The sequence below is a fragment of the Pseudorasbora parva genome, chromosome 21 (genome assembly GCF_024679245.1).
Source record: "Pseudorasbora parva isolate DD20220531a chromosome 21, ASM2467924v1, whole genome shotgun sequence".
Lineage (NCBI taxonomy): Eukaryota > Metazoa > Chordata > Actinopteri > Cypriniformes > Gobionidae > Pseudorasbora > Pseudorasbora parva.
Window position 1 is genome coordinate 37,397,582 of NC_090192.1, and position 26,687 is coordinate 37,424,268.

Genomic DNA, 26,687 nt, shown 5'->3' on the forward strand with positions numbered 1-26,687 from the left:
GGGCAGTGGAGCAGTTATATGATATATAGATGCACCTTTATGGACTTCAAAAATGACAAGCTCTCTCTCTCTCTCTATTCTGCTAAATTAAATAAAAGAAAAAATATATGTGGTTTGTAAAATAAAAAATGAAATGTTACCTTATTTTCTATTGGGCCTTAAATGGCTATATTGCACTGGATTAGCATTAACTCAAACAAGAGCCACTTTACAAATACATAAATTGAGTTTATTTAGAAGTCAGTAGTGGATTTGGAGCAGTCAATGTTATCGATGCACACTGTTGCTTTTCTGTGGTTTATATGATTGATTGGTACAATGACTTTTAGTTGTTTTCACTCCAAATAAGAACAACAACAAAAGAAATAAAAGATACATGTAAGAATACCTTAACTGTCCCTCTCATTAGAAAATCAACCCTTTTTGGATAAAAATGCCAATTTTTTTAATAAACCGCATATAAAAAAACATCATAAAATGTACTTTCAAAAAAAGCAATAAAATAAAATCATATATACAAACCTCTGTACATAAATGTGTATATATTGAGGATAAAAATATCATGTAAAAATGAAAGAAAGAGGAAACTTTGATTATGAACTGGTCATGTGTCTCAATTATAATGTGCATAAAAAGCGTCTTCCCGACTTCCTGCCTAAAGAGAGAAAAAACATAATTCATCTTTAGTTTTAGTTAAACATGCACCATCTGCCAAAAATCCCCCACAATTGCTTGACTCCAGTTACGCTGCATCTATATTAGCTGTTGTCTGGCAGAGCATCAGCTGCTTTTCTGAAGCCTGGAGTGATTTGAAAATCTCAGTTGGTATTGTCAGTCGGGTGGAGGCTTCGAGCGCTGACCCGGCAGTGGACACACAATAATCAGCCATATGACAGGGGCTGAGGTGAGGTATTCATCATGCCGTTCTGTCAGGGATGTAGACGGAAAATCGTTAGAAGAGGGCCGATGTGGATGTTTCTGTTTTACGATACTGTCTTCTCGCTTACTGGACGATTCCCGAGTCGATGGAGGTCTGCTTTCGTGTGGTCTTTGGCGGGGGAGGTGGAGGGGTCTTGCTGGGTAAGGGGGGCGGAAGGTGCTGGAACAATGAACAGAAGAGTAGTAGAGTTTTAAAAACAAATGAAAATGAAACAAAAAAGTTTTCATTATATCAGCCGTTCCTTTCAAGACTGTGATAACCTGTTGTCTTGATATGATGATGTTTAAATAGAATCAGTGATTTAATACATAAATATACATTTTATTACTTTTTACATATAATACTATATTTATATATATTTTTCCCCTTAAGTAACTATGAGTAACAATAATAGAGTGATTAAAAAGAAAACTGAAGCATTTTATAAACACTTCCATTCAGAAGTTTGAGGCCAATAAGTAAATTAAATTAATACTTTTATTCAGCAAAGATGCATTAAATTGATCAAAAGTGACATTAAGACTTCTATAATGTTACATAATATTTCTTAGATAACGTCGAAATAAATAGTTAATTCAAACTTTCTAATATATCAAAGAATCCTAAAAAAATGCATCATGATTTCCACAAAAAAATATTCAACATTGATAATAATCATAAATGTTTCTTGAGCAGCAAATCAAAATATTAGAATGATTTGTAAAGGATCATGTGACACTGAAGACTGGAGTGATGATGATGATAAATTCAGCTTTGATCACAGGAATACATTACATGTTAACATATATTCACAATATCACTGTTATTACTGTATTTTTATCAAACAAATGCAGTCTTGGTGACCAGAAGAGACTTCTTTCAAAAACAAGTGTCTCTGCCAGATTTCTTTTTAATATATATATATATATATATATATATATATATATATATATATATATATATATATATATATATATATATATATATATATATATATATATATAAATAAACAAAAAATATATATATTTTTTTTTCTCCCAAGTTGCCAGGATTTTTCATTATTTTCACAAAATGTGCAACACCCCCAGAATATTTAGCTGTATATCAAAAGAAAGAACAGACCTGCTTTTAAACAAAAATCTCTGATTTATTCTAGATTCAGGCATTATTTTTTATCAACACTTAAATATAGGTAAGTATATATATATATACACATACACACACACGTGTTTGTAGGAAGAAGAATGATGAGTACCATCCCAAGAAAATCATCCCTACTGTGAAGAATGGGGGTGGTAGCATCATGCTTTGGGGGTGTTTTTCTGCACATGGGACAAGGCAACTGCACTGTATTAAGGAGAGGATGACCGGGGCCATGTATTGCAAGATTTTAGGGAACAACCTCCTTCCCTCAGTTAGAGCATTTAAGATGGGTCGAGACTGGGTCTTCCAACATGAGAATGACCCGAAGCACACAGCCAGGATAACCAAGGAGTGGCTCTGTAAGAAGCATATCAAGGTTCTGGCGTGGCCTGGTCAGTCTCCAGACCTAAACCCCATAGAGGATCTTTGGAGGGAGCTCAAACTCTGTGTTTTTCAGCGACAGGCCAGAAACCTGACTGATCTAGAGAAGATCTGTGTGGAGGAGTGGGCAAAATCCCTCCTGCAGTGTGTGCAAACGTTTGACCTCTGTAATTGCAAACAAATCGCAAATATTAACATTGATTTTCTCAGGTGTTCAAATACGTATTTGCAGCTATATCATACAAATAAATAGTGAAATACAAATCATACATTGCGATTTCTGGATTTTTTTTTTTAGATTATGTCTCACAGTGGACATGCACCTATGATGACAATTTTTAGACCCCTCCATGATTTCTAAGTGGAAGAACTTGCAAATCAGCAGGGTGTTAAAATACGTATTTTCCTCATAAAAAAAGCAACATTGGGAGCAAAAAGAGAAATTGTGTTTTTGTTAAAGACTATATTCAGATGGGATTCAGAATGATGACAGCTTCACAGTCCTATAGCTCGTCCCGGGTCGACATTTCACTCAGTATCATTAGGCAGTTTTGATTTATATGCTGTTTAGTTTATGCTCACATTATTTTACACATGCATCTGCTTATATGAGATTGCTTGTTTTGCTTCTTCTTCGCATGTGTTTTCATCAGGAGATTCTGTACTAGAAGACGTTGCACTGTTATATGCCCCCTACCGTATAACAGTGAAAACACGGAACGCCGGAAAATTCAGTCAGGGAAAGAGTTAAGAAATCTTACCGACCCCAAACTTATGCAAGAATATTGTTTCAGACTGCAGTCTTACAGTACAGGACTTCAAGCGGTTTCAACCTTTAACAGTCATTTCCCAGAACTTCCAGCAGCTGCAGAGAAGTTCAAGTTCTAGGTTAATTAAACAGTGTTAGACTTAGAAGTAAAAACCCAGCAGAGAGAGAGAGAGAGAGAGAGAGAGAGAGAGAGAGAGAGAGAGAGAGAGAGAGAGAGAGAGAGATCAAGGGCACCTCGGGTTGCTATGGTCATTCACACACATCTGACTGCTGCCATTCTTAATTCAGACAAGTCATGTGTGGACAGTTTAACATATGCTCTCTGTAAATCATGACGTTTGGTGTAGGCCCAACCTATCTTGAACAAAGATCTACTTTAAAATGTGTCAGTTTGCCGAGATCTACCCTGGCTGAATTCAGATTAGCATAATACTCTTGCTATTCCTGCCATACATTTATGAAATCGTATGAGTTTTCTCATTCAGACCATAATTTTGACACTTTCAGCGTTCAGTTATAAGTCACTGTTAAGTTGTTAATAATGAACTAATCATTTACAAAACATGACTACATTCATAAAAGTAATATGCTAATAATTTAAAAATGTTTTGTTCATTCAGTCTTAAGTCATTTATACATTATTAGTTAATGATGAGCTAATCATTTACAAAACATGACTGCATATTTTTTTACTTATTAATAAGTGGTATGCTAAATGACTTACAGATTTGCAAATCATGAAATAAATCAAACCAGATCAATAGTAGATGTTTGAGTTATTAGTTAATAAAGGGGGAAGATGGGTCCCCCCTCGGTAGAAATCGCGCTCGTTCTGGGGTGGAAATAGTGTTCGTCGGGGCACTGTGGTGCAATCGAAAAGGCCACTTTCACTTTCAAAGGGGCTTTGTAATATACTTGAATTAAAACTTCTCATTAGTATTGAAAGAAAACACTCATTTTACCTGGTCAAAAACAGCTCCGTTTTCAGCAAGCCATTTCAGTGCATGTGTCTTTAATGCTTTAATGCTTTAATGCGTCTTTAATGCTCTGTTCTGTGGGGCGTTTGGACAACAGTTGAGGGGAAAGAATGGCAACAGGAGTCTCTGAAGACACATCTGTGCAACCGTATCAATTTGAACCGGAGTCAGACCCGGAACAAGATGACAGCCCAAACGAAATTCGACAATTAAGGCTCGGACAGGACATTTCTGAATGGTTGGTTAACGTAATGCCACTTTGATCTATCTTTATGTACTAGCAGGGTAACGTTAGCGTAGTGAGATACGAATGCTATTCATGTACTGATGTATATGTTAGTTCATTGACAGACTGATGTTAGAGCTAATGCCAATAAAACGTTTTATTTGTAAATGTATGCTTGTTAGTGATGTGTAACGTTATCTATGCAGTGTAATAACTGTTACAACACAATTTTTTTTGGCATTAACAGACACCATTATAAACCATATACATAACTAAGCTTAGTGTAGTGTTACCACGTCCATGTTAACTTTATCACCAGCGTATAAAGTTTGTAATAACACAATAACCATAACGTGTTGTTCATTATAAACGTGGGATTATGAAATATATTGAGAACATCATACATAGAAAGCATGCCGTTGTGTAAAAGCCTGTAAAGTTTAGCCGCATTCATCGTGAAGCGTGAGCGGTTGCAATTCATAACCTCACTGCTCGAGGCCACTAAAGTTTACACATTGCAACGTTAAATGATCTTTTGCTACAAAACCAAGAATGGGCAGAATTATGACGCTGATGACGTTTAATTTTGCAAAAGACTGAAACTACCACAGATTCATCCATTTCATCATTAACCTTCATCTTGTTTAGTTAAAAATGTATTTAAACAGGATAAAAACCTGCAGCTCAACAAGCCGGCTCATACGTCATTCATCTTGCAATCATATGATTTGAGTCTTCTGATTGGTTCTGTGAACGTATAGGCTTTTGCAGTAAAAGGGAAGCGTGGTGTTTAGATGTTTCTGCCAACTAACTGTTATTTCTGAATGGGCTGAGACTGGGATTTAGCGGATTTGAACGTATACTATGTGTGGAGAGCATTCACTCAATATCATTATCTCATTTTGATAGAGCTGGCATTTAGCTGCTTTTGCATCTTAAGTCTTCATATGTTATTCTCTCATAAATTATAGTCATTTTAGAAATGACAGTAATTAAATCAGACAAATGACAGATGAAACTAAATTAGTACATATAAAAATTTCAGTAGTGTCTGCCAGTGCACATAGATGGTTTAGATCCCTCCTTCTATGCAAGTCTGGATTTTTAACCACTAATAAACATCTAAAAAAAATGGAAATTAATATCAAGCAATAAACGGCTTCATAAATACGCAAGTCTTTGATAGATGTTGATGATGCGTTATACCCGTGGATGTGGCGGTGGTGGAGGGGGCGTGGTCGGACTGGCCAGGTCTGAGTTGTCCATCAGGTTTCCGTAGTCACCCATGCTGCTCTTGACAGGAAGTGGGGGCGGGGTTTCCCCCTTATCTCCATAACCCGTCCCATTGAGCTCTAGATCTGCATAGAAACAAAACAGGCGTGCAGTGAGATCAACATCACGATGCACTAAACTACCTGCAAAAACATCAAAGCTGTCTCCAATCGGGCACTTAACACATTTAAAAATTAAATATTACATCAATCAGCATTTACTTTAAAGAAAGGTACAAAAATCAGTTTTCAAGCAAAACATTTCACTAAAAGAAGTTTACTTGCAAAAAAGAAAAGTTAGTGAAGTGCATTTGAGAGCAGGAGATGTTTGTTTCATGCAACGACTCGACATTGAGAGATTTTGACTCGTGACTTTTTTGAAGTACTAAACTCATTGTAAGTGTGATATCTGCTGTTTGAGGAGGACTGTGCGCTCATTCTCCAGAGATGACGACACGCAGTGCAAACTCAGGATTCAGAACCCGTGGGAGAGCAAACGTCTCGCAAAGCCTGAATCCATTACACATCTTCACAGGCGGCGAGAGGGAGACTAGATCAGACACGCTTTCATGCGAGTGATTTAACACCTCTGCGGCCTCCCAGAGTCCTTCGTTTCACATCACAGTGTTTCGTTTGTGTGTCATTACAGTTGTGAAGGGGCATATGACATCAGCAGACATGTCATATATCGGGGTGTGGCTTAAATGGTTAGTTCACTAAAAAATCTTACTGTCTGTCTGGTTACCAACATTCTTTAGAATGTCTTTTGGGTTCAACAGAAGAAAAACTCATACCGGTTTGGAACAAAGTAAGGGTGAGTAATGACAGATTTTTCATTTTGGGGTGAACTATCCATTTAAGAAATCCCAATTACCACAGTCATTAATTACCATGAGGAAAAGCATGGAGAAAAAAAAGTATTCATAGAAAGAAAAGATTTTTCCAATTTAAATAAAGCCCAAAAGAACTCGAAGCAAACTTAAAACATTGTCTCTCTTTCAGCTACTATTAAAATTAATCATATGAACATTTCACTACCATTTAAAAATCACAAACACAAACTTCTGAATAATAATGAAGGACTTGGATAGTTATCTGCAATTGTAGCTATTTCAACTAAAGTATAATGATGATTTATGTCCATGAAATAACATCAGAGAACAATGTGATGCCAAAACTAGTGCTGCTATACTTCAGCAGATCAAGGTCGTCCGTTGCACTTTCATTTATTATTTAAAATATGCAACTAAATCTGCTGGTATTCAGATGCGTGATTAGATACATTGTTGCTGAATTTCTTGTATTTGTCTCTTAGATTGCATTGTTCAAATGGATGAGTGGATTTTGAACTATATGTAAATGTTTTGGAGTGTTTTATTATAAAAAAAACAAATCTTTTGTAGCTTTAAACTACCATAACCAGTATTTGTTTTAATTTTTTATTTCCCACAGGTGTCTATATCTATCCTAGCTTGCTTTAGAAAAACATGCCCGATTTCATCATATTACAGAATAAACCGTATGGCAGATCAGTGTGATATATGACATACTGGATCCAGACAGTAAGCTGAAGTGCAGTTTGACCCGGGGGGTGATGGGAGGCGGGCCGCTGGGCGCTGAGGGGTTGGCGGGGGCTCCTGGGGACACGGAGAGTCGTTTCTCACCCAATAAGTTGATCACCTGACTCTTCGGCCTCTGGGGCCTCAACGGACTGATCTGGAGAGATGAAATGTGACAAATAAATGCAAGAGAACGAGCTGTTATTTTTTAAAGAATCACTATTTAAGGGTTTCCATATATCAGTACTAAATAAAACGACTAAACAAATATGACCGGTGTTGGAGAAAGTTACTTTTAAAAGCAATGCCTTACACTATTGCGTTACTCCCTTAAAAAAGTAATTCATTGCACTAGTTACTTTTTCAGAAAAGTAACGCGTTACGTCATCTTTGCATTAATTTTTCCTCAGCTGGTCTGGGACTTGTTCGTTTAAAAAATTTTTTTTAATACATTTTGGGCAAATGTAAAGAATTTTACTCCAAAATTTAAATAATAAGCCTCAGGTTGAAGTAGATGCAAATTCCCACCTGTACATTAGAGGGCGCAACTCAAACAAACCTTCAGCTGTACTGCCATTCTGAGCAACAGAAGAATATGATGCAGGAGATAAAAGTTAAAAACACCACCAATAAAAACAAAAAATCTAAAGTAATATTTGCTTATGAGTTTAACTAAATCATCAAAGGTCAGTAGCAATGGTCAATAAAGTAAGACTAAATGCATCTTTTTTTGTGTCTTATTTAACATTTAAATATTGGAACCTAGTGCTCTGATTTTTGATTTGATTGATCTTAATCATTAGTACTGAGTACTGAATCTTTTTTTTGTGCAAGTGAGATGAGTAAATGCATGCTCACATTTAGTCTAGAACTACAATAACCATCATGTTCACACACAACACCTCTGCACTTACAGCTTCTCTCAACATTGCATTACAATCAACATGCATTACAATATTTAACGGTGTCATTGTTACAGTGGAATTATATCTTAAGTACAGAGTAATATGCATTACAATATAGAGAGCTGTCAATACATGGTAAAACAAAGTAACTTGCATTACTTATTTGTATTTATATTATTATATATTTATTATTTATGAAGCAACTAAACCTATATTGCATACATATAGTAAGCAGTTAATTAATATTACTTGTACTTATTTGAGTAAGTACAATGTAACTAAGTCACCTTAAAATAAAGGTTTTATTGTTACAATGGAATTATATATTTAAGTACTGATTAATAGGGTTTGGTTGAGGGTTAGCTCCATGTAATTATGCATAATGTAATGTTATTACTATGATGAGTACATGTAAGAAGGACACTAGAATAAAGTGTTACCAAATAAAACGCAACCAAAAAAATGTTACAGAGGAAGAAAAAACAAAGTAACAGCAATTGAAACAGCTCAGGTCCATTTACATGAGCACACAGGTTTACCTAATGCATAATTCAGCAGGCTTATGAATTATTCCAGCTGTAAATGACCATCATTAATATACGATCAGTGGAATGAGCTTCACAGGCAGCAGAATCAGACACTGAACTTGCTGAAGTGTTTAAACTTGCACGTTTGCAATGCATCATCATCAAGGTTTTTAAAAAAATGATTACCAGCTTGTGTATCGTGACAAATATTGTTTCAATTTTGTCCTTTGATTTTGCATTCTTTGAGAAAAATACATTTCCTTTGAGTGAAATAACACTTATGGTGATGTTTAAAATGATGAAAATGTGCATCAAAATGCAACTGAAATCGAAACAATTTGAAAGTTTTTATTAACGCACTGCAGTGATAACTACAGTTCACAAACATCAATTAAATTAATATGAATATATTGAAAAGCAATATTTTTAGCAGTAAGATATTTTTTAGCATCAGTTGAGGACATTAACAATAACAGTAGTTAAAGATGTAAAAAAAGAAAAAATGATAAACAGACAGGCTTATTATCAACATGACAGATTAATTGAGCACTGAATCTCTCTTATTAGTTGAATTGCAGAGGTCAGCGGCCTTATGAAAGGGTCAAGGTCATTATGACGTTTTATGAAAGACTAACTACCCAGAATGTCCAGGGCAGAGTAATTACATGCGCTAGTTTGTCTTTATTCAGAAGTGCAAGGTTACGTGTTCCTGTCACAATGCCACATTAGTCATGAAGCCAGAGGACTGTGAACGGGTCAATTTATTCTCATCACGTGCCGTTAGTTCGAGAACTGCTCGGCAGAGTTTAGTGTTCATATTCAAAGAGCTTGAAGAGATTCATGAGTGAGGATTCAGACGCGTGTCTCATTTCACACACAGCCGGAAAAACAAAGATGGAAAACACGGCTTTGGGAGTGACTGATTCAAAAAAAGAAGGGAAATGAAAGTCTTGAATGTCCAAACCACGCCTGATGTGATCAATATACATATCTAGATCAAATTTCAGGGAGTTTATTATCATTGGTAACACAGCAATAAGGTCATTGTTAACATGAACTAACATTGAGCAATATGTAATCTTACAGCATTTATTAATAAGCTTGTTCACAGTGCATTACCATATGCATTTAAGTATTAGTAAATGGTAAGATTGACATGAACTAAAATAAAAATAAATGCTCTAGAAGTATTGTTCATTGTTAGTTCATGTCAATGAACAAATGAAAAATTACATTTTTACATACTATTTGTCAGGATACACACACTGGACAAGGTTACGGTGAACACACAAGTAGGTTTACTGAACCACAGGGCAGTGAATGGAGCGTGAATGAAATGGTGAATGAGGATCAGTCTTACAGGAAGTGTGGAGAACAGGTTAGTGGCCCTGCATCCCAATTCGCATACTATCCATACTAAATAGTACTCGAAAATAGATTTCCGGTAATGTTTTTTTTCTTTTTTTTCCTTCTATTTCCGGTCAGAATTCGAAGTGCGGATCGATGCGCACTCAAACAGCTGATATTACCCACAACCCATTGCGAGGTGGACGAGGATTCGATTAGAACTACAAACGCGGATAAAAGCCGTTAAAAAACTACAAACATGAGCGATGTGCGAGTCCGACGGTTAATTTAGAGAAGTTTAGATAAAGGGGTTTGAGTGACCAACTATCAATATTTAACCTGACAAAAATATATGTATTACATTATATTTCACATGCAGCAGCATTGTGAACTTTTGTAATGACACGTTTGGCCATTAACTTTTAAATGCATCATTATATTTAAACTGCAAACACATGAGGAGAGTCTCTGCATTAAAGACCCACATATGTCAGATCAACGTGCGTCTATATTTCTCTCTGATACGGTAGGAGGTTAAACTGAACGTGGAGGATTTGAACTGTGTGATGATTGACAGGGCAGTTTAAACGGTGACGGGATGCACGTAACTAAGCGAAGTAGTATGTCCAGAAGCTTGCATACTTTTCTGCTACACACTCAAAAGTATATACTTTTTCTTCACAATAAGAGTACATACTTTTAGGACGTAGTATAAGTAGGCGAATTGGGCCGCAGGATGGTCTTTCCTAGTTCGAGGTGAGCCGCTGAGTGCTGGTGCTGTATGGGGAGCGGAGATGAGGTGACGAGATGCAGAGGTGACAGATCTGAGACACTATTATAGTATTTATTAATATATTAAATTAGCTGGTTTTCCAGTTTTCATTTGAGAAAAATTCATGTGCTTGTCAATAACTTTTTATTTTAACATTTCTATTGCATTTTATTTTAGGCAATTATAGCTTATTTTATTTCTGTTAGTTGACAAGTTTTTCATACAATACTTTTATTTTATTTGATCTTTATTTCAATGAACTAAAACTATTTGTAATATTTAGTTAGCCATGACAACACTGCAGGGAATAAAAACATTTAGCTTAAAGAAAATGAAGCCTATTAATAGGATCGTTATTATTCTCTCCATCGTGAAATGTTCATAATACACTAATTAACATAATGGGGAACTACAAAACTATTTAAAAGCAAAACATGCAAATGCACCCAAGAACAGAGTAATTAGGAGCAAAAATGCATCATTTAATTCATGCAACACATGATTCGAAATGTGATACGTTCTTCATATTCCATTTAAAGTGCAACAGCAGAAATGTTGTCCTTGGTGTCTCACTAGGTATCTCTCCTCACAATAAATCTCATTTCTCAAACTCCTGTGTATTTAACATCAGATGATTGCCTGTGATTTGATGCTTCATGTAGTAAGGTTCCTTTCAGTGACTTGATTGGCTGTGAATAATGCACACAGTAAGTGTGTGTTGGTGCATGGTTTTGTGAAGGGTTGTGTGTTACGGACAGATACTCACGGTCTCTGACAGTATAACCGCCTCACTGGGCTGCAGGGGAATATCAGCGGCCTTCAGCTCCTTATCAAACAGCTCCTGGTGCTTACTGTTCCTCTTCTCCTTCTTTTTCTCCTTCCTGTCTTTCTCAGGTTCATCTCGATCCAGTTTATCCTGAGACTTGCAGTGCTGCTTCTTTGGTAAGAGAGGCTCCAAGGCAAAGCTATCATATGAGAGAAAAGAGGAATCAAATGAAGAGCGGAGGACAGAGATAATTGAGCGGTGGGTACGTTTTATTGGATAAGACGGCTGGGCTGTTTAATATCAGAGAGAAGCCTCTTATGAGGTCTTGAGCAAATATTAGCACTCATTTGACATTTAGCTCCAAATTTAAACTCAAATGCACATTTCTAGTGTACAGTCTCTAGTGTCTTGGCAACCAACCGCATTAATGAATTAAAAATGATACCTTATATTTTTATAACAGGTTATTTCTGATCAGGGTTCAAACTATATTCCCCCCCGCTGCTGGCCCTGTCAGCTGAGCTGCTCATTTTCCTACATGTTCATAGGCCTCACAAAAAAGCACACATAAATACATTTTTAAATATTTAACAATAATTTATCAGTGCAAATTATAATATACATATGAAAAAATAATATTTTATATAATACTAATAATACATTATTTCAATAATATTTTACAAAATATTTATTTAGCTTTTTTCATTAAACAAGTTTTTTTTCAAAGTAAAATAAAAATATATATTGAATAAATATATAAACATATATTTAAGATATGCCAGAAATATTTTGGTCTTCTGAAGAGAAGAGTTTTTAATTAGAAATAGTAAAAAATAAAATGACTAAAACTGCTGTCAAATCGACTATCTGTGTGTGTGTGTGTGCGTGAATATATATAAACAAACTTTTATTTTAGACATGATTAATTGATTTGTCAGCACTAATAAAAACAAAAAATATATAAATAAAAAATATTATTTGATATTTTATTTTTAATCAATCAATTTTAATATATAAATAAAATATATATATATAGTGATCTACTTATATGTATATATAATTACATTTAATAATATATATTTATATATATATATATATATATATATATATATATATATATATATATATATATATATATATATATATATATATACACACATATAAATAGTATAATAGTATATATATATATATATATTTTTTTTTTTTTTTTCAATTTAATTAAAGGGTTTTTAATTTAAAATAGTAGCTGGAAAATAATATTTAACAATATTCAGCTATAATACAACTATGTGGACTATAAATCAAGCTGTAAAAGAATAATGTGTGGTGATCCATTTATGATTGAACACAGCCTAACTACTGCATCAGAATACATCCGTGTTAGCCATGTAGCTAACGATACCTAACTAACAATTAAACCTGCAATAACAGTGTTTAAGAAATCACACAAAAGCACATGACTGATGAATGTACGATGCAGAAGCTCTGGCTCGAAGTGCTCTACTAATTCACAGACTAAATGAAAACTACAGTAAGCATGCCTGTTAGCACGGTGAACCCAGACAGCTCGAGTCTGCAAAAAAACCCTGTCATCATCACTATTGGATTTCAGGTCCAAAGCTCAGAACAAACTAGTTTCTTAAAAGTGCATCATCCATGCAAACACACTTCTGTAAAAGCGAATATACCACCACTTAAAAGTGTGTATGTGTGCATCATATCTGCTGACCTGTACAATAATGGGACTCGCAGGCAGTTTTGTAAAGCCCAAAGCAACGAAAAAGGGAAGCAGAATGTCTGGCTCTCATAATCAGAATCTTGGGCTCATGCGAATCAAAGTGCTTTAATGAGATGGATTAACTAATCAAATGAAAGCTCTTGTGAAGTGGTGCCCTTCACAATTAAATACCAGCGGAGGGCATCGCTGATAGAATCGCTCTCTTCAAACACGCACTAATTAATCCTTAAGGTTGGCATCTGTGTGCCTGCCACGCTAGACTGGCACCAACCTTTCAGGGCGTCGGGGTAAAGTGGTCGAATAAAGCACTAAGACCGCATGCATTACAGTCATTTCACGACAGGTAAAAGGTTGACTTGGACATGGTGGGGTACTTGAATCCCGTAAAATCCCTGAAACGCACACTATTCTCAGGTAAACCCGTCTGAGAACTCATGCACCTTCTTAAAGTGCAATGACAGCAGATGCTGGACATGTGACACGACTCAGGAGCATTACGGCTGGAAGTGTGTGGATGAGAACAGACCGTCCACAGGGAGGTGAGATGGAAACTACAGCATTACGTGAAAGAAAAACCCCCACTCTGACTGAGGAAGTGTTCCTGTACTCGTCCTCCAACAGCTATAAGAAGAACATAAATCACTGTCAGGAATCCAGCCAGTTTAATAGAGGTCTGAATCAATGGTCCACTAATAAGGGTTTTCCAATGCCTGATTCTGATATCTAGAGAGAGATTTATAATCTTCGATTTTGTACTTATTTTAAATTAATAATTCAACTAAATATGTGTGTGTGTGTGTTGGAAATATGTCAAAAGTTTAATCTCAGACACTGATCCAGACCTATGATAAATGTATTCATTTATTTGGTTATTTATAAGCAATGTGTCTACACTACGTTTGGAGTTGGTAAGATTTGAAAATATTTTATGCTCACTAAAGATATATTTATGTAAACAAAAATACAGTAATATTGCAAAATAATATTACAATTTAAAATAAATGTTTTCTATTTTAATATATGTTAAAATTGTATTTATTTTTGCTGGTTTCATTTTTATTTTTAGCATCACTACTCCAGTCTTCAGTGTCACATGATTATTATCAACATTATTATTTCTAACATTATACATGGATTTACTGTCATTTTCGATCAATTAAATTTTTTGATTAATATCTATCAGCACATTGATTTGGCAGAGGTTTTATAACACAATAGCACTGAGTGCATTACATTAGTATATGTAAAGGCAAAATGTCTGAAGATATATTGTTCTTTCAGTCTGGATGTGTGTGTGTGTGTGTGTGTGTGTGTGTGTGTGTACATGTTTTTCTATCCCAGTGACTTCAACCTGAATGCACATAGAATCATGGGGACTCGTGTCACGGCGGGGACGTAAATTGAGGTCGCCATGACGAAACAGGTTTATAAAGCATACAGAATGAGGTTTTTTCTTAAATGTAAAAATGCAGAACGTTTTGTGTGATGTGTAGGTTTAGCGGTAGGGTTGGTGTAAGGGGACAGATGGAGAGTCCCCAAAAAGATAGGGAACCAGACGTGTGTGTGTGTGTGTGTGTGATCGTTGTAGCCAATCACAGCCATATTTGATGAGCGTGTGAGCACAATGGCCAGTCAGAGACATTTATGACTGCGCTCAAAGCGTCACATTTTTAACATTTCAGTATGGGTTTGGTATCGTGGTTGGTACTTTTGACAACACTAGTGTGCGTATATTTACCCATCTGATCCTGGTCTGGAGGGTGAGTTGTCTGATGATATGGAGGTCACAGATGCGACAGACAGCGGTCTCTGAGATGACGGCATGGTGAATGACCGAACCATTGAGCGTGGCCGACTGCCCCGCCGCTCGTCCGACATGGGAGGCTGAAACACACAGGTCAAATATATGACACGAGGACAACACGGCATTTCAACAGTTGTTTAAAGAGGCCATATTCTACATCTCTAGCATTTAAAAAGCCAATACTTGCACAAAAGAAAGGGCAATTTAAAGCTGTTTAAGCTCCAGTGGCTGTAAAAACAGGCAGTGTTCTGAGACAGGATCTTAGGACTGTGCATGCGCATTAGCTTTGTCCAGGGTGAGAAATATTTTTTGTCACAATTCGAACGTCTAAATTTACGAGAGAGCTGTCAGATTTCATTGGTGATTTCAAATATGAAATTTAATCATAAGTGTGGCAAACAGTTTTGAAGGATTTAATGTTTCCTCATTCAAAGAGATGAAGCTGCACTAGCATGCCCGAGAGGCGTTTCAAATATGGCCGCTGAGTGAAATGACTCGTCTTAAAGGGACTTTGGTATAAATATATGTTAACGGGATAGTTCACCCAAAAATGTAACAAAACAAAAAAAAAGTTTATCTGCTTAACCCCAGGGTATCCAAGATATAGGCAATTAAGATTAATTAAGAGTTTATCTCCAACTGTTGCTAATTAGAATAAGACCCCATTGACATGCATTATACGAGCAACGGTTGTAGTTAAAAATCTTCATCGGTGTTGTACTGAAGAATCAAACACACACCCACCTCTTGGATGCCCTGGGGGTAAGCAGATAAACACCAAGTTTTCATTTTTCATTATCCCTTTAATATACTCATTTTTTTAGACGCCCATTTGTTATGTGCACTTTGGGATAGTGCATAAAAACACATGCTCTAAATAGAAGCAGATTTTTTTTCATTCCTTGAGAAGACATGCACATAAACTACAATGAAAACACATTAATCAAATAAATCCCTCGATGCACAGCAAAAAAAATTACTTTTCCTGGGTGTGATTGGATAACGGGATTAACCAACGAACCAATCACATTGCAGCACCTCAAATGTTGGTTTGGTCATTCTACATGCCTAAGCCAAAGTCTGCCATCAAAATGGTTGAGTATAATAACCTCTCTCTGCGTTCCCAAACACCAGGACAGCATTTATTGAGTTTCGTCATTTATGAAGTAGGAAAAAAAGGGCCAAAGCAACTTCCATTTTTACCACAGATATTTTGCGCCAATATCCCAGGAAGGGACAATATTGCTGCGATTTACGCTGCGTTTAATGCGATATTCCAATTCTGCACATAAGTTTGTATGAAAACACAAGACAGCGAAGCAACTGAGATTCCTGCGGGCCATACTCTCAGTCGAGCGTGTGTTTGCGGATTCTCAGGATTTTTTCTCCTGATCTCTTTCTGTGTGTGAATCTCTGTACATGTACGTGTGAATATGAACCACTCATACCTTCCTTATCTTCCTCCTCTCGGTCACATTTGCCCTGCGCTGACCTTGAAACAGATATGCGGCACAGATCACGTTCTCAGACTTTCACACGCTGTATAGGAGGCTGCTAATTCTAGCCCTTTCACAGAGCGTGTGATCAATATCTGTCAGCTACAGTAACCACCTGACTCTCTCTCACATGCTTTAGCTCTCCTTTTCTACCAGTCTTCCATACTCTTTTGTCCCAGTCTCTCATTCCCTCCTACAGACTCCCAGCACTGTCTTGTCAGCACGTCCGTCCAGATTGGAGGAGAGTCGCGGTTCTGTTTAGAAATGTCTTTGTCACGGTTTCAAAGACACACATGTTCACTCAGCGTGTCTGGAAATACAGCTGCGGAAACTTTATGATCTCTCGCTCTACTTTTCTTCACTGAAGCCAGATTGCATTCATCCAAATGAAGGTTTCTAGAACCAAATACAATAAAAAAAGCCACAGCTAAGATAAGAGTTTATATGTACATTTTGTCAGTCATATGCTAATGAGCACATGGTTATGACATCAATAAGATGCACGGCATTGTTAATGTCTAGTACATCATAAGTGATCATATCATGGAAAACAGAATAATGCATCACTTATCAATCAACAATAGCATTAAAATAAGTGAAAAATGTATCTGATTTTCTATATAATAGACATTTTCTGGATAATACGCTGTAAAATATGTTCGAATCTGCATATGGGTCATTATACAACTGCAATGACATTTTAATTAAGTGTTTTTTTAAATGAGACTCATCAATCAAACATTAAAACTACTATGCTAAGTAATTTATCTTCTTTCTCATTTCATACAAGGTCACACTAAATAATAATAATAGTTTTTTTTTAATTAAATGTAAAAGTAAAATGAAATGTAGCACTGACTGACATGCTCTTTTGTCAGTGCTGTTAGACCTAATTAAAGTTAATGACTCTCAGTACCGCCACTGATGAACTACATGATTAAGTTTGAGGAAGGCATTACAAAAATGGCCAGTCTGAAGACAATTGTGATGATAAAGCTATCTTAAGTTGATTAACATTATATTAATTAAACCACAGGAATGAATTAAAATATATAAATATTTAAGCATACACAGATATTTTCTTACTTCAAATAACCATTTAAATGTGTTCCTAAAAATATTCCCTCACCAAAATAGTAACATTTTGCCTCATTGATTATAATACTTAATGAATTTAAAAAAAGAAACTGTTAAATTTACAACAAAATTGCTGTAAATGTATTAGTTCCTACATGCATATTTTCATACTGTAGAGTTATGAAGTGCATTATATTTTACAGATTTTTAAAGTTGACTTTTTATAATTAGCAAGACTTCCAGCTCTATTAAAGCAACTCACAGCATTTAACACTGCAATTTTACAATGACCCATAATCATCTAATACCTGCCATGACTTTATTCAATTCAAAATGTCTATAGTATCCATATCATTATAAAGCAGGATATTAAAATAATAATGCCTTATATTCCCGGTGAGAAAGTCAAAATGCAGTCATAAGATTGTGAGGAAGAATCCATGAGAGCAAGCCGAGTCCCGACACCGGCTGGATGACAAAAGCAGACAAACATGCATGCATGCAAACAAGCAACACATAAATCAGACATAGAATATGTATAATAGTTCAGCAAATGCAATGATTAATGAATGCGATCTGCTTGTATTGTTTGTGCGGTTAGACGCGAGCTGTGATGAAGAACATCCATGTTTTGAAGATTAATGCTGAGTGCATGTATGATGAGCGATAAATGCATGATGGACGATGATTATGGCTGAATGAATGATGAAGGGCACGATGCATGATGATTCTGGCACAAATAGTTTGGAAAGTGAGCATCTGCTCGGACTCACTAGTGTTCTGACGCCGTATTGCTTCTCCACCTTCTCTTTGAGCTGTTTGAAACATGCCTCCAAGCGCTCGTGAAACGGTCGAAGGGCCTCCGTCACCTTCTCGCCGTGGATACGAACTCCTTCAGCCAGGTTCGGGATCTGAAGGACACACACACACACACAAAGACGTTAAGCTACAATGTTAAAGAGCTCCCATTATGCTTTTTCACAGGAAAAAGGTCTGCAAAGTTACAAAGCAAAGTCACTCCAAAAGGAAGTTCTTCTCTATATCAGTGTCACTGTTTCTGAACTCACTGAAACACCTCCAATGTAGTCTTGAGTTTTCTTAAGTCACATTATTCCTCATTGAAATAAATCTCGCCCAAGGCATACGCAAAATAAAGGTAGAGGTGATGCATTCGTGTAGCCTAGAAATCTAGACGCACCCTAGCGGCAGCAAATTTAATTTGCCCGCAAGTGTCGTCTAGGAACTCTCAATACCCTTCTGAGCTGTATTCCTCACAATCTGGATGGGCCAATCACATCGTGTATAGAGTCAGCGGGCGGGGCCATAATGACGACGGCCGAGTTGCGTTTGCGTGCTTCTAGTAAACACAGAAACTGGTGAACGGCGGCGGTCTTTCGAATCAGCTCTGCCCGTGCCTCCGGAAGACTTGGAGTTAAGCTTTCCTCTGAGAAAAGAACAAAGAGCGGCACTGAAGTCATTCTTAAAAAGGGAAGATGTGTTCAGAGTTAAGCCGACCGGATACGGCGAATGTTTAATCAGTCAGCGAGCTCCCCTTCACCTTCGTTGCTCTGGTTGGTTGTAGCGCTATCCTATCGCGTGCAGAGGGAGTTTGAAAGACAACCGTTTATCCCGCCCCTCAGATTGAGCTGTCAATGGTGAGTTTCCAGACCAAACATCTTGATGTGGGTCTGGCTTGTCAGGCTAGCATTCGTGTGTTTAAACTGGCAGTTATGGTAAACACACTGGAAGTGCGTGACCAATCACAGCACAATGGTCCAGCTGACCAATCAGAGCACATTGTGCCTTTCAGAAGGAGGGGCTTTATAGAGACAGGAACTAAACAGAGCGTTACTGACAGACCGGGAAGAGAGGAGCCGCAACAATGGAAAATACTGTGTTTTTTTTAAACATTCAAGCATGAAAACCAATTCTAGTACAGCCCAAAAAAACAAAAGGCATCAGCTATTTGAGAACCAAAACAGCAAATGGAGTATATTTACAGTAAGTGAGAAATAGCAATATAGTCTATTTAAAAGCTGTTTATACTTATAAAGAGTGGCAGATATCATTTGCACCTTAAACAGCATGCAATAATAACAGAGTGTAAATGATCATATTTAATACAATTATTAAATGAATGCTACCTTATTGGGACAAACCCTCCTGCACCTAACCCATAAAAATGTATTATTAATTACGTTAGACACTTTATTTCCACTTTTCAAATGTTTTTTAATTTAATTTTTAATTGAAAATAAATGCCTTTCTGTTCAGATATGGGATGGGAATAGGGAGAATAGCAAGTTTAGCAAAAAGTAGATTCAAACATGGGTCGATTTGCATCAAAACTTTCTGCCATGTGTCTTAACCCTACACTGTTGATAATATTAAAGGGTTACTTCAGCGATTAGCATATGAATTTGTATCAGTAGAAACCCTGGAGTATATTTGAATGACCGTGCTTCTCCCCTCATATCCCCCTGAGACAAGAGATTTATGCATTTTATTTCTGGAAAAATTCCCCCGATGACGCAAATTGACAATATTTGCATCATCAGAGGAATTTTTGGCCAGAGGCTAAAGTCTACAGCCAGCAGAGGGAGCTATATCTGCATGTTTTCAACCCACACACTGGGATGGAGATCACACTCACAGCTCAGCTCGCATCTGCAGGCATTCATCTAAACGGAGTTATGCTCAGCAATGTAAGTGTTTTAACTTCTCAAATTAATTTCTATGAAAGTTAAACTTCCAAAGGGATGAACTGAAAATGCTCCAGACTGAACACGCGCTGTGAATGACTGCCGCGGTCGTGTTTACCTCAGCTCTCATCACTCCTGCAGCGTTAGTGCAGTGACAATCCCGCAGCGACTCACTCATTATATTGAACACACACATTCAGTTTTTAATTGTAGTGTCTTCTCTAACTCACAGTAATCCAGTAGCGGTGGGTTTGGGAATGGCCTCACAGGGCAGCGAAGAATTCTGGGAATTGTTGTCTTTCATCCTCATGAGACAAAAATAAATGTTCTGTCTTTTCTCAGTCTAGAAGGCACTAAATTCAAAAATAATTTCACATTTCTTCTAAATTAATGACCCGGTTTTAAATCTTTCCAGCGCTGAAGTACCCCTTTAAATGTCTTCTGTCATTTTGTCTGATCCAACCAGACGTCAGTGGGCGGAGTTCACCCCAAAAGTCAACTTTACCAATCGCCTATTTGTTTAGTGTGCCTGATTAACCCCTACTACACACGCCGGAGTGAGACGTAACCTGTGGCTCTCCTGGACTGATTTACTGAAGCCTCTCTGATGCCTGTGAATCAAGCACAGTGCTTCACCTCGGCCTGAAATATCACTTTGAGGTTCAATTTTCTGTATTCTACATAAAACCTCTGGCCTGACAGACAAATAAAATAGGAAAACAGCCACTAAAGCACCAGCACTGGGTTTATTTGCAAGCCACAAAGAAAGACGGATCATATTACACAGGATTTAAAACAAACCTTTGTGCACAAGCATTCATCACACAAAGAACTGCGTTCTCTCGTCTGCGACTCAAAGAGTCTCCTGCTAATCTGTATGTACAGAAAGAAGTGTAATGCACCACCATCAGACGGATAGAAGACAGAAGCGCTGAACACACACACACACACACACACACACACACACACACACACACACACACACACACACACACACACACACACACACACACACACACACACACACACACAGCTCAGCTAATTGCGAGGAGAAGTGTTGCTGTCTCCAGACATTAGGAGAGCATCAAGTCAGAGTAAATCAGAGGGCTATAAAGATGAGATATTTCTGAATCAAATAAAGTCCAACGAGGTTCACGTTCAACTGATGCAATGCAGTGCAATGGAGAGGAGAACTTTCTCTGACATGTTCATCAACCATGAAAGTAAAGATATCAAGCTTCTCTTCAAAGTTCTGAAATATCTCAAAACAAAAAGATAATAATTGCTTGCTTTAACTCTGAAAGGGCAGAAACACACTCGTCACAGGTGATTTGTTCTGAGGTGTTTACGCTGCAAAAAGTGATTTTCTGTCGATAACCCAGTGAGTTTTTTCTTAAAACAAGAACACATTGCTTAATCCAAAAATAAACAAGTTTATTTTTCTGACCACATTCTGGCAGATATTTGTTCATGTTTGAAGCTTAAACACTCTGAATTTTGATCCACTGCATTTCATATCTCAAGTAATTGCATCTCATTTGATGAATGTTTAAATATTGCTAGAGTGTTCTGGATGGTCGCCAAGTAGTTACTATACGTTGCTGAGGTGTTTGCATTGACTACTAGACAATTAGTTCCGCCACTGTTTGACGGCCCGTGTTGACTGTCATGGATCACATTGCTTGTGCTTTTTCTACTAAATGCGAACCATAAAGGATGCGAAAGAAAAATAAATGTTAGATGAAGACGGTTTATGCTAATTAATTACATGACTTCCTTTAGCCCTGATTACATTCACAATATAACACGACCTCTCCAAACGTACTGCGTAATTATATGGAATGTAAAATTCATAAAGAGATGCAGAGTTTGTTCAGACACAAAGTGCGTTGAGCCTCCTGCAGTACAATAGTCGTGACATTACAGGAGACAGAGAGAGGATTCCCACTTTAATAAGGGTTGTTAGCACCGCAGGGAATTTCTGAAGGAGACAGAGATATAGACAGATAGAGCGAGAGAGACAGAGCAGCAGCGCTTGTGTCTCCAGGGAAACCCAGACCTTTATAAAATGATCACAGTGACGGAATTCTGGGTAGGCGGCATAGCAACAAAACTGCTTTAAAAGGAGGTTGCCAAATCACACAAACACAACTACAAATACGCCTCATCAACTAACTTTGATTGGAAATATAACAGATATAAGCACATATGGACACACAATGAATAATTCAACACTCAAATGCAAAGCATGTCAATGCTTCCCTTCAGTTCCAACATTTCCCTGTAAGGCATTATAGAACATAGAGCTGAAAAACACCCAGGGCCATGAGTCAAATATATAGCTTGAATGGCTTGAAGTTTTTTGTACTCCCAGAAACCTTGCTTAGCTTATATAGGTGTGCTTGATTAGGATTGGAGCCGAACACCCTTGGGATTGAACAAAATATTCTTTTAATCTTGAGTATCTTCTCTGCTATGCAGTTGCAATAGCATTGCTAAGTAAGATTGAACATTGGTCCAGGGAGTCTGCTCTGTATCTTTACTGCACAAGAGGTGTGATCAATGAGCATAATTCAAATGACTCGGTACAAAATTGGATAGCCCTTCAACCAATCAGACCAATGATCCATCCCTTCTCTAACCGTCTTTGTGTTAAACCTGTCAATAACGCGCCAGGTGGATAAGCTGGTTTGTGATTGGTCCCCGCAAATTAGTAACAGATAAAAGAATGTACAGATTTCCAGTGTGAGCCGCAGGGCGAAATCAAATCGCCAGCAGATCGGGCTGGGTTTACCTGGTCTTAATTGCTAAGTGGTTTGCTACCCAAAATGAAGCTTCTATAATTTACCTGCCTCCAAGAAAGACCCATTTGGTCTTTCTTCTCATTAAAGAAGAAAATACATTTTGTCCATACAATAAAAGTCAATGGGCTCCAATGCTGTTTAGTTCCCAATGTTATTCAAAATATATTTGTATGTATGCATAGATTTAATCTATTAAAATTAATTTCAAATTTTAAAATTAATTCTAATTTTAATTAAGTCATATTTATGTCTATATATAAACTAAATAAATGAAGGGAAAATAGTCTTCAGTTCTGCTGAAGAAAAAGTCATACAGTTACAGAACAACATGACAACATTTTCATTTTTGAATTGATTATCGCTTTAAAGTTACCGTGTAGTAAATCTTTTATTTCTTAAAACTCATCTTTAAACACCAAAAGGGCATATTTTTTTCTTGTGATTTTTTCCCCCATTCCTTAAAATAGCTTGAATTGAACTCTACACTCTTGCTTCATTTAGTATGCATGGATCTATGATTATGCAAATTACTCACTCTCACCAGCTCAGAGATCCTGTCGCTCAACTTTACAGTAGTAAATGCTGCACAATAGCACTCTTTACAAAGTCGGACCCATAACGGTAATTAATATGCATAGCATTTTGCTTGACTGCATTATACAACAGGTAAAAATGTGTTGATAATGTTACACACACCATGTTCCCGTTCTCAGTCTCAGTCTGCCTTAGAAACGTGTTCAACATCACAAAACATGGAAAAGGCATTTAGTTCATCATATTTACACGATTTTTCATATCAACAGAAAAAAACATACCAGGATAACCTGGCTTCTCTTGAGACTCCCTGCTTCGCAGCATAGCTAATGATGTGATTGGTTACAAGATTGTGACTTCAGAAATGCCAGAGATTTCAAACCACCTTTTTGGTTCACTGCAATTTTGACAAAGGAGACAATCCTCTACAATAGTGTTGACTTATGAATTTTCACATGGATTGTCTTAAAGCATGTTAAAAACACCACATAGACATATAAGCAACATTAGAAACTTGACAACCCCCCAACAGGGGGTCTTTAAGATATTCTGGTGTTTTTAGAAGGTTGTTATGGGGGTGCTGGGTGTTCTGGCTGATTTCCAAATCATTGCAATAGCATTGTCCACAAGATGCTATATAACAGCAGTGTAAATCTGCTTATAATGGTTGTTGTGTAGGACAGTATATATTGCAAAAGTTACAAAGAAAATGCAAAAGTTACAAAGTAAAATTGGAGCAATTATGAACTTATTATGCATAAAGTGCACTGGAGACATCTGAGACGGTCTGATTTCATCTGGAGCTCATGTACAAGCCTAAATTCTTGTGAAAGCGTCCCAACACAGGCACTTACGAGGCCACATTTACATTGCATGGTTCAAGTGACCCCATTCTGATTTTTTTCTCCCATGTGACACAGATATGATCCACTAATCTGTAAGCACATGTATTCTGATATTCTCAGATCGCTTTCAGGCCTTCATTCATTTGTGTAAATAAAAGTGTAAATAAGTGCCTTAGCGTCTGCAATAAAGCAGACAGATCGGAAATTCCGTCAATGTGAATCACACGTCACTGAAAATATGACGGTGGCGAATGGCGGGCTCTGTCCGAAATCACTCCCTACACCCTTAAACAGCATTATTTAAAAGGACAGTCATTTGTAGTGGTGTCTGTAACCATAGTGGACGTTAACAAGCGCACTCATTCAATCCCATAATGCACCACAATAACAACCCGTGTACACGCAATGGCTAGAGAATACCCATAATGCAGGGTCGTAGCGAATTCATTCACTTTCAAGAGGATATATTAGTGGAGTAATGTAGGGAATAGTGAATGAGGGTATAGGGCTCGATTTCAAACACATCAGTGGAAACACAGGTGGACACCAACCTCGATCACATGACTCTTTTCAAAGGCACAATGGAGGATGAAGGGTCAACCCAATCACGCTGTTTCGCAGCCTAAGCTTTCCGGGGCAGTATTACCCCTTTTCCAACAAGGCAGTGCTCTGGTGCTAGTTCGGAGCCAGAGCCTAGTTTCAAATCGATTATTTGTCTTTCCACACCCAAAGCACCAGCTCCGAGGTAGGAAAAGTGGTTCTTAAGTAGCACTAAAACATTGCTGGGCTAGAAGTAAGAACCACTCGCGTCAGCGGCTGGTGGCGGGGTCAGCAAGATGAACACAGACTTGAGATCCACCATTTTTTTAAATAGCAGCTAACGGACCTAAAACCTACTGCTCGTTTGTAATCACCGCCTATACTTCTGGCGAACTGCATAATTGCGTTGGATTCGCTGTGTTTTAATGCCGGAGATTTACGATGTCGTAAAGCCATGTGAATCAATAGTAACACAACGCTCTCCATTGTTGATGGAAGGCTTGTTCGAGATACATCGGTGCCGTGCAGCACGATCGGCGTATGACATCAAAGTACAGTGAGAGCAAATGACTCCATATGCTTTTGAATCGCTCACGTGATATTTTGATATCATACGCAGATCGGCCCGCGCAACAGCGACGCATCTAGATTCAAGAACATGCCTGGTGTGTGTGTGTGTGTGTGTTTCCCGCTGCCTCGCTACCGTTGCTGAGAAAGATGAAACATATACAGTGATGCAAGACCTGGCTCTGTTGTGGCTCTTAGCATGTGGAAAACCAAACGAACCAACTACGAACTGGAACTAGTACTGGCTCTGAACTAGCACCCGGTTCATTCGGGTGGAAAAGGGATATATGTCTACCTCGAGTTGTTATGCCAAGTGTATATTGTAAGAGCAGATATGGGTTACTTCTAAAAGATGATGCAAGCTGGACGTAAAAAAAAATCGGATGTCTTCAACAAGATGGAATTGTGCATCATGACCTGCAGTGTAAACGGGACACGACTGTTTTTGCACTGTTTATGACAATACAAGCCACACAAATCTGGCAAAGGAGATATGCATGCTTTAATTTTTTACATGCATCACCACACGATCCTTCAACCCAGCACTGGACTCCCACGGTGAAAGCTTGTCATTAACATACTAAACTCACCAGGTCCTCATGTTACCTCCTCAGCTGAAGTTCCTGCACCTGCCACAGTAAAGTGTTTTTCTAATTTCTAACATGAATGGAGTGGAAACAAAAGCACCTGACATCTGTGAATAACAGCTACGGCTCTGTGAGAGGGCGGCACATTCACACAGATTAGCAGACCCGCAAATAAAAAAAGAGCAGGGCAGTCGGCCCAAACGGCACACAGAGGGGAAAACAAACTTAATCAAAAGCTCAAATCTGCAGGGGGATTGTCCTGCCTTTCTCACTGCTGTTTACATGACTTCTGCGTCAGCTGGTTGGACAGAGCATCGATAGATGTCTGTGAAAAATGTACGAGGCCTGTTCTACCTACAGGATGACCCGCATTGATCGCCATATCTCACAAAAAGTGGCTTTCAGTCCCTCATGTGCTGTCAAACGCAAAC

At 37.5% G+C, this 26,687-nt stretch overlaps 1 protein-coding gene across 2 annotated transcripts in view; it reads right to left on the reverse strand.

The window, feature by feature from the left end:
• Positions 1 to 213: 213 nt before the first annotated feature.
• The window catches only part of dock1 (dedicator of cytokinesis 1), a 305,592-nt gene continuing 279,118 nt past the window's right edge, over positions 214 to 26,687 (reverse strand). For both annotated transcript variants that reach the window (XM_067430394.1, XM_067430393.1), the window contains exons 47-53: positions 18,451 to 18,588; positions 15,039 to 15,184; positions 11,563 to 11,761; positions 7,237 to 7,402; positions 5,622 to 5,773; positions 1,008 to 1,099; positions 214 to 926 (exon numbers count right to left, since the gene is read on the reverse strand). In XM_067430394.1, coding sequence (XP_067286495.1) covers positions 917 to 926; positions 1,008 to 1,099; positions 5,622 to 5,773; positions 7,237 to 7,402; positions 11,563 to 11,761; positions 15,039 to 15,184; positions 18,451 to 18,588 — 903 coding nt within the window. In that variant the 3' untranslated portion in view covers positions 214 to 916. The remainder of the gene's footprint in view (positions 927 to 1,007; positions 1,100 to 5,621; positions 5,774 to 7,236; positions 7,403 to 11,562; positions 11,762 to 15,038; positions 15,185 to 18,450; positions 18,589 to 26,687) is intronic.